The 9108-nt window shown below is 45.2% G+C and overlaps 1 protein-coding gene and 1 pseudogene across 1 annotated transcript; one reads left to right on the forward strand and one right to left on the reverse strand.

The window, feature by feature from the left end:
* Positions 1 to 1767: 1767 nt before the first annotated feature.
* Positions 1768 to 4930, forward strand: LOC109742609 (uncharacterized; annotated as a pseudogene).
* Positions 4931 to 5298: 368 nt separating this feature from the next.
* On the reverse strand, positions 5299 to 8398 carry LOC109742608 (uncharacterized). The gene is made up of 4 exons (XM_020301708.4): positions 7698 to 8398; positions 6979 to 7080; positions 5919 to 6191; positions 5299 to 5623 (listed from the first exon to the last, which is right to left on the reverse strand). The coding sequence occupies exons 1-4, from the start codon at positions 8217 to 8219 to the stop codon at positions 5429 to 5431; spliced, it is 1092 nt and encodes a 363-aa protein (XP_020157297.1). The 5' UTR covers positions 8220 to 8398; the 3' UTR covers positions 5299 to 5428.
* Between the last annotated feature and the right edge of the window lie 710 nt (positions 8399 to 9108).

Raw genomic sequence — 9108 nt, forward strand, 5'->3', positions numbered from 1 at the left:
CATATGAAGGCACTTTAAATTTTTCATACCATTTGGATAAATAAAAATGGTACTTCCTTCACAGTGCTCTCCACTGAACAGAAAATAGGAAAAATGCTGAGGGAAATTGGTTAGAATAAATGAGCTAAAATTTGGTGGAGGGAGGTTCTATGGGCAGGGTCATGTTGTGGTAATTTTTCAGCAATTATAAATTAACATAAAATATAGTTGCTTCACAAATTGAAAATATCACTAGAAACAAAGATTGGATGCTGAGCTCACATGTATTGTTAGACGGGGCTCAAATTTTGTGGAGAGCTATGATTTGAGAATATAGAAGATGTGGCAAAAATTTAGCTCATTAGGATATGCCTAGCCAGTACTTCGTTCACAACAGTTCGAGCTGAACAAAAACTTTGGAAATTTGCCGAGGAAGATTTACCAGGCAAATGGAGTTGAATATTGTCATGAGGCAATGAATTGGATAGTAAAGAATGCCCAATTTTTTTCGGAATTTTGGGACTAACAGAAATATAGGTTGCTTCACAACCTAGGGCAAAAACTGACACATGGACATGACACATAGGCAAAACTAATGAGCTAGCGCCTAGTCATAGCAATCACCACAACTTATAAGGTTATGACCATCTATATTGTTCGTGATCAGCTAGAAATAAGGCAGCGGATCAATGCTGTCTGCTTTATGACCATTTCGTGTAAGGAAATTACGACCTTTCTGGCCAAAATAGTCGTTACAGTTTAGGGTTTGGAGCCCTCCCAACAGCGTCTCAAATGGTCGTAGATTTACGACCATTTCTTCCAGGGTCACTGACAGAATGTCATAAGTTGGCATATTTCTTGTAGTGTGCAATCACTTGCAATTCGGGCATGGAATATGTTAAGATCTCTAGCTAAAGCTAAGCCTTCACGACAATTGTTGGTGTAGATTTCGGCGGACCCGGGTTCAGGTCCTCGCGGCGGAGGTAAAACCCTACTCCTGCTCTGATTATATTGATTGGATGTGGTACAATGAGCACATGGGGGTATACAAAGAGTAGATTGTGTGCCTATTGACTAGCCCTGCCCGGGCTCATAAAGGATGCCCGGGCTAGGGTATACATGATTCTTAGACGGTATCTAAATCGGTGGAGGAGTCCTCCTGGAAGCCGACCTACTTATTTTGTGCTCCAAGTTTCCCGGGTCTTTCCTTCCAGAGGGCCCACAGGCGGGATGATGGCACGGGTGCATGCCGACCTTGGGGGCCTCGGACCGGCTTGATGGGGCGGCTTTTGGCGCCATAACACCGTCAACAACCCATTGCCTTCAAGACCTTCGAGTGAGAAACTCCTGGCTAACCCATTGTCGGCAAGCCTGGATAATTTCCTCTGCCCGTTCCCCACTACCGCCACAGCCGCAACCTCAACATAGTCACCACTCTTCTTGACAGTAGTGTTTATGGTGAACTTTTAGTAACGACGCCGGGGTTGGAATCTAGTATGACATTAAACATTGTACTAGCACTGTTACGAGTAAAATAAAGAGGGGATGTTTAGTGCCTGCAAAAAAGGCAGAAAAAATGGCTTTCCTCCATTTCTTAGGATCCAAAGCATCTTTACACAGATTTGAGGCACCAAGCAGTAAGCAGAAACGGTATATCCACCTAGCAGATTCGACCCTCCAGTTTCGTTGCTTGAAGCCATTTCACAGCTTGGATTGGAGAACCACAATTCGAAAAGCAAACCCAACCAAGTTGACCAAAGCCATAAAACCCAAACCCATCCGGACTCTTCGAGAGAGAGACGAAAAATAAACGCAAGTATTTCCGAGTCTCCCTCCCCCGATGCCGCCCATCTCCCTCCTCCCCCTCCTCCTCCTCCTCGCCGGCGCCGCAGCCCCCGACCCCGAATCCCCCGCCGGGGAAGAACAAGACCATCTACGAGCTCCTCCCGCTCTTCGGCCTCCCCGCGGGGGTCTTCCCGGCCAACGTCACCGCCTTCTCGCTCGCCGGCAACGGCAGCCTCGCCGTCGACCTCGCGGGGCCCTGCTACGTCCACTTCGAGTACCTCACCTACTTCGAGCCGCGCGTCACGGGCGTGCTCCGCTACGGCTCCCTCACCGAGCTGGAGGGCGTGCAGGTCCGCCGCTTCCTCGTCTGGTTCAGCGTCGTCCGCGTCAAGGTCGACCTGCCCCCGCCCCCGCGCTTCGTCTACCTCGACATCGGCTGGATCACCCGCAAGCTCCCCGCCGCCGACTTCCAGTCCGTCCACGCCTGCGAGGCCGGCAAGCGGAGGAGGAGGTGCCGCCTCTCCTCCGCGCTCGCCGCCGCCGCCGCTTGGTTACAGGTCCGATGGTCTCCGCCCCGCTGCCCTCTTGAGCTGTGTGATTGAATTCCACGGGTTACTGAATTTTGGTTTACTGGATGGATACTAGCTTTGTTGGTAGATTTAGTCCCGATTATCAGATCATAAATTAAGCTGTCGATTCATCTTAGTAGCACTCTTAGTTTCGTGGGCGACTTGTGATCTTTCTAGAGGCTTACTCCAGTGGTAGTTGGCTTTGACTAAATGTACATTTCTGAGGTACTGCGTAATGCTGAAGGAAAAACAAGCTGATAGTCGCCTCCTATGTTCGGATTTTACTTGGAAAACGATGGATGGGACATAATTAATTGCAGATTAGCATGTGTGGTTGCATCCTGTGCAAGTTTTCTAGAGTGGCAGTTGGTTCCGAGAACTGTACATTTATAGAGGCTTACTCTCGTGTGGTTGTTGGTTCTAACTTCTAAGTAACTGTACATTTCTGAGGTATACTGCTTAATGCTGATTGGGAAACAAGCTGACTGATAACATAATTAATTGCAGATTAGCATGTGTGTTTGCATAAATTGACCTATCCGTTCATCGTAGCACTCTTAGTTTCGTAGGCGACTTGTGTTCTTTCTAGAGGCTCACTCCAGTGGTAGTTGGCTTTGACTAACTGTACATTCCTGAGGTATTGTGTATTGCTGTTCGGGAAACAAGCTGATAGTTGCCTCATGTGTTCAAGTTTTACATGGAAAACGAAAGATGGGACATATTTAATTGCAGATTAGCATATGTGTTTGCATCCTGTGCAGCTTTTTTGGAGTGGTCATAAACTGGATATCCTATATCGAGGGACGTGTTACACATTTACTTGAAAAGGAAAAAACATATGGTAATACAGAACCAGTAAGCAAGGTTGATTGCTGCTAGAGATGTTAGTGAAGTGCAATAAGCAGGTTGGCATTCATGCCAGTCATTGGTTTATGGCGTTGTGCCATTCTTGAATTGTGTATCCTCAATGGCGTTACTGGTTAATATTACTGGTAGAGAATTAGCTTTGTACCATCTCAAAGGTGTGTGTAACTTGGGGAAAAAACAGTTGAATATGAGGATAGCTTGTAGGTCCCAGGGATACATGGCATTGAAACGTTTCCAACTAGACGATCTTTGTGATGGTATTAAGAAATTGCCGCCATAATAGTAATCATATAGATGATTACTTTGTTCTTTACTTAACCTCTGGCAAAATTAAATTCAGGGTTGGTCAGTGTATGCACTTCTCTTTGACCAGATATATCATTATCCAAGTGGCGTGAAAATAGCTACACTTCTTGTCACATCTTTTCCTGAATTTGACTTGTGTGCACTAATTTTATTTTAAAAATGTTGCACATGGCTTGTAGATAATGCGGTTGGTTGTACTTGTACATCAAAGATGTAATCAGAAATATGTCTTTATCATGGCACCAGAGTTTCAATGCTCTACCTGTCTGCTGCATTAACTTCCTGTTTCTTAAATATTGTTATGAACCTTGCAGGACTTCTTTGCCCAATTTTAGGGGATGCAGAAGGTCTAATTTTGTGGCAGCATCACACGAGGTAAATGCAGAATTTCACTCTCTTTTCCCGTACCCTTTAGTATAACCATGTAGATATTCCAATCATCCCTGTTCATACATTCTGATTTCCGTGGATCGTCTTCTGTGAGGCCTACGTAGTTTTGGGGTATGTATGTGGCTATGGATCTATTTCTATGACTGAAGAAACATTTTTAAATTGAGCAAAAAGAATATTTCAGGGGCATATGTTTTGTTTTTGCTGTTTCAAACTACAAAGTGCTGGACTCCGTTTCCTCTTAGAAGTCTCGTCATTATGCATTCTTGATCTGATACTCCTAATATAGGGCCTTGCATGTTCAGTTTAGGTAGCATGCCTTCTGATACTGTTACCTCAAAATAACAAGCATAAAACTGGCCATTTCCTCTTCTGGACAAATAACGAGTTTGGATACAAGTTATTATCCAAAACCTGGTCCGAATGAATCATAATTTATACAAATCATGTCTTGTTGCTGGTGACAGATTTAGACCATCACCTAGATGTTAGGCATTGAAAACATGGCAAGTATAGAATAGTGAGCCAATAATAGCCCAAGGTCGTGCCGACAAATTTGGAAAATACCTCTGGAACAAACTAAGAATCTGGCAATGGCCCAGGAGAACTGTTTGTTGTTGGCTTTTTATACCCTTATGTTAATGCTTTACACTTTTATTACAGTTAGTTACATAAGATTTTTACATTTTTGTTCTTGTTATGTGTACCTCTTAATGATTCAGTTAATTTCTGGCCATTTGGACTAATGCATGCTGCCTGCTTTCTGTAGCTTACAGCCCTCCGCGTCCTAAAGGAATTGGAGCACTACACTCCCATTTGTTGATTGTTACACATGGTGTATGTCTACGGGTACTCGACGCTGCTGTCTGAGCTCTACATTTGTTCGAGAGACGCACTATCTTTAAGAAAGATTTGTAGTGGTTATTTTAGTCCAAACTGATGATGTGCTCCTCGCTTCAATACAATAGCACTTCTGTAGTAGCATGTAACATCATTTTGTTGCAACTTTAAAAAGTCTCCAGAGAAGTTTCCTCCTTGTGTGTCAATAGCAGCAACCATTCTGCTGCGCAACAAGCGAACCTGTCTGTATAAAACTCAAGAACCAAGTCCTGAGATTCTCAGCAGGAACACATTTTGTGCTTGGAAACTAAAAACAGAACAAGCCATCAGTGAAGCTGAATAAGTCAACTTAGGATAACAAGTATTCTACTCCCTCTGTCCCATAATATAAGAACGTTTTTGACAGTAGCGTAGTGTCAAAAAAGTTCTTATATTATGGGACGGAGGGAGTAGTTTAATTAAAGTGATATTATATTTCGACCTCAGCCCACGGAGAAGAACACGGCTCCCTTTTAGCAGCGCTAGCACCAAGATACAAAATGATGCTTCAACATGACCTTAGTGTCCCCGAATTGCCCTTTGCAATCTGATAATATTGTCAATAAAGTAACAATGCAAGGAGGAGTACAAAGAGCATTCAACTATTCACGGCGACTCATGTATGTTGTGGCCTACGTTCGGGTTTTGCGGAATTATGTTGAACTGGGTGGGCGATAGTCCCTGAACACAGAGGAGGAGCCACCAGATGCAGCAGGGGAAGGCGATGATGCTACAAAGTTGCCTGCTGGTAATGATGCCGAGGGGTGGTGTCCCTGATGCCCAGTACCTGCGAAGCGAGACGGGCTTGCCGTAGAGAAAGGTGCTGCTGGACTTCTTGGAGTGTTGCCCTGTAAGATAACGAAGTGGTTTTAGCTCAAAATGGACAGATAGCACACAGTTCGATCACATCGATCATTCATATTCTAGAAACACTTAATTCCACCAAAATGATAAATACAAAAGGGAAATCCAAAACATGTAACAACATTCTGAAGCCTGAGAACTTTAAGGAAATCATGATCTATTGCTGAAATGAGTTTACGAATTTACTAATGTAGACTCATTTTTGCTAGTACCTTCATTAAAGCATCCAACAGGAAAATATAGATTTGAGCTCGAAACATGGCCATTGCGAAAACTTACAGGGTTGTGGTTGCGAGAACCGAATGGAGACCTAGCAAAAGAGGCTGTTGAAGGAGAAATACTGTGGACATGATGCAAGGGGCGTCCAGGAGTGCCCTGGTTGGAACCAGCATCTGACTCCCCAGCAAACTCGCTGAAATTGACATCAACGGTCATTCTGGGCACCTGTCTAGGAACACTTCCATCAGCTGTGTTTTCTGGCGGCTGAGGCATGGCAGCACGCAGTGAAGCCTGCATGCTACGTGTTCTGATTTCTTCTTCGGCATTTAAAATCTGTTCAAACAGCCAAAATTAATCTTACATAGTACACTGACTAGTGACCACCGCGGATAATTACTCAAAGGAAATAGAGCATGCAACCACCAATATGTTTGTACTTACTGTGTAACTCTTTATACATACTCCATCCGTCCCAAAATAAGTTAGTACAAAGTCGAGTCACTTATTTTGGGACGGAGTATAACAAGGTTACATTGCAAATGCACAGCAGCATGATTAATTTTTTTACAAAATATTCCCTCCGTAAAGAAATATAAGAGCGTTTAGATCACTAAAGTAGTGATCTAAACGCTTTAGTGACCTAAACGCTCTTATATTTCTTTACAGAGGGAGTATTTGATAAAGAGACATGCTTGAAAGCTACTATAAATTCCACCCATTTCTTATGTCAGTTAGCATATATCAGCACTTTGCAGAACTCTTCCTGTCCATTGTGACGAACTTTGTACAATTCAAATTGTTGAAGTACTTCATTAGAAACCGTTGCATATTTAAACAATGAATTTATTATTTATTTAATCAGTTTCACACTCAGATGGGATAGCAAGTCTACAATTTTTAGATTCATATATTTCAAATAGAAGAAAAACTCATTCAAACCAGTGTATTTCAAGTGGCTACTTGATTAACGATGAAAATTATCACCTGAAGTTGTCGACCACTGAATATCACATGGTATTCAAGGTCCAGTCACTTAAGCAGACAGGAACATAACAGGGAATGAAGAACATAGCAATTTGTTCTGAACCACAAGTGGCAGTCAAAACAACGAGAAAATTACCTGCTTCAGCATCTGCACAAGATCGTGCTTTTTCTTACTTAAAGTATCCAGCTTGTCAGTCAACTCTCTCTTCCTTTCTTCAACTCCATCAGGTTGACCCACCTGAAACAGAAATAGGACTCAGAGGTCTAGATGAAAAAGAGAACAGGCACATATTTGGTGCTCGCAAGCATAATGCACGAAGCTTCCAAGCCTACGTAGGTAGTTAGCTTGCAAACAAGAACAGTATGTGTGGTGTGGTTAATCAATTCTACTCAGGAATCACAAAGCACTCAGCAAAATCTCCGTGGAAAACTCAGGAATTAAACTGTTGTTCAGCAGCAACCAATAGTAATAATATATTGTATTCTCAGGAAAGAGCTGACTGTTGTCCAGTGTAGCTAAGAAGCCTAATTGTTGAGTAGTAGGAGTAAAACCCAAAAGCATCATTACTTACTGGCTTATTCCAACCCAGAAACGGAAGAGACAACCTAGGAATTTCATCCTACTTCCAACAATATGCTAAAAGTCTAGATTCTAAGATAGAAAAGAACCACCACAATACCATGATCCATGACGAGTAGCAATTCCAAAAATCTACTGTTGGGGCTTCACAAGTAGTAATCCACCAATGACCTGAATCTAATCTAACCCTAAGCCATTGTTAGCAGGATGGCAGCTAAAATTCCACATAGATCAAAAGGAAGCTATCAGGAGCCATGAGTTACTACGGGCCTCACCTCCGAGTTGGGGTCGAAGCCTTCGCTTTCGCCTTGACCTTCTTCAGGGTCACCATTGCCGCCAGCATCAGCATCTCCGGCGACCACCTCCCCCGCATCGTCCATTTCCACATCCTCCACCGCCCCCTCTTCCTGCTCCTCCTCCTCTCCTTGCTGCTGCTCGTCTTGCCCCTCTCCCTCCCCCTGTTGATCCTGCACACCCTGTCCCTCTTCCTCCCCCTGCTGCTGCATCTGCACATCATGCCCCTCCTCCTCCTGCCGCTCGTCCTGGTGCTGCTGCTGAGCCCCGTCCACCTCCTGCGCCTCTCCCACGGCCACGGGCCCCGCGGCGCCGTCGCCCGGGCGGGGATTGGGGGAGTCGGGCCGGGGAGCCCCGGCGAGGCGGGAGACGGCGAGGGAGCGGCGGTGGAGGAGGCGGCGGAACTGGGACGCGGAGAGCGTGGGTGGGGGCACCGGCCAGCGGCGCGCGGCGTCGTCCCCGCCCCGGTGGAGGTTGCCGCGGTACATCGAGATCGCCACCATCTCTCCCTGCCCGTGTGGAGGTGCGCCGGGTGGGGTTTCGCACTTCCGCTTCGGGGTGCGGGCGGCCGGCGGCGGCCCCGGGTTTCGGTGAGCCGCCGTTGGGCCTTCACGGCGGATCTATCTTTCGCGTTTTCCTTGCGGAATTCGTCGCGGGTGCTGACTGCTGACCAAACTCCGGGCCTTCGGATTAGTTGTTGGGCCCTCCCGGTTTTCTAGCTCATTTACTGCTGGTTAGCTTTGAGTTTTTTCTTTTTGTTTTTTTGAGAGAACAGCTTTCAGTTACTTTTTTTAGGGGCAAAGCCAATTTATATTCAATCAAAAGCCACGACGAGTGGGATACAATTCAGGTCCTGGGGTTGGGCAAACCAAACGTGACCATCTGGCTATGCGCTTCATGATTGACAGCACGACCTTCGGAAATGAGATTACAATTGAAAAGAACTGCTAAATATTTAATCTCACTGACCATAGCACCGTTCCGTCCTCGGTTCCCTTTTGCGATATCAATGATTACTTGCTTTGAGTCAGAAGATATAATGATGTTTGATACGTCTCCAACGTATCTATAATTTATAAAGTATTCATGCCCTGTTTATAATAGTTTTATATAATTTTGGTATGATTTGATTAGAAATAACCCGGACTGACGCTGTTTTCAGCAAAACTACCGTGGTGTTGTTTTTGTGCAGAAATAAAAGTTCTCGGAATGCGATGAAAATCAACGGAGAATTTTTTTGGAAAATATGAAAAATACTGGAACAAAAATCTACCGGAGGGGAGTCCCGGGGGGGCCACGAGGGTGGGGGGCCACGAGGGTGGGGGACCACGAGGGTGGGGGGCGCGCCCACCCCCTTGGGCGCGCCCCTGTGCCTCGTGGACTCCTCGAGGG

Source organism: Aegilops tauschii, chromosome 4, assembly GCF_002575655.3.
Source record: "Aegilops tauschii subsp. strangulata cultivar AL8/78 chromosome 4, Aet v6.0, whole genome shotgun sequence".
Lineage (NCBI taxonomy): Eukaryota > Viridiplantae > Streptophyta > Magnoliopsida > Poales > Poaceae > Aegilops > Aegilops tauschii.

Coding starts and splice junctions, on each gene's coding strand:
- LOC109742608 (XM_020301708.4), bottom strand. CDS start 8,219: ATGGTGGCGATCTCGATGTACCGCGGCAACCTCCACCGGGGCGGGGAC. Junction 7,081..7,697: donor GCTTCGACCCCAACTCGGAG/GTGAGGCCCGTA, acceptor TTTCTGTTTCAG/GTGGGTCAACCTGATGGAGT. Junction 5,624..5,918: donor GTTCTCGCAACCACAACCCT/GTAAGTTTTCGC, acceptor GTTATCTTACAG/GGCAACACTCCAAGAAGTCC.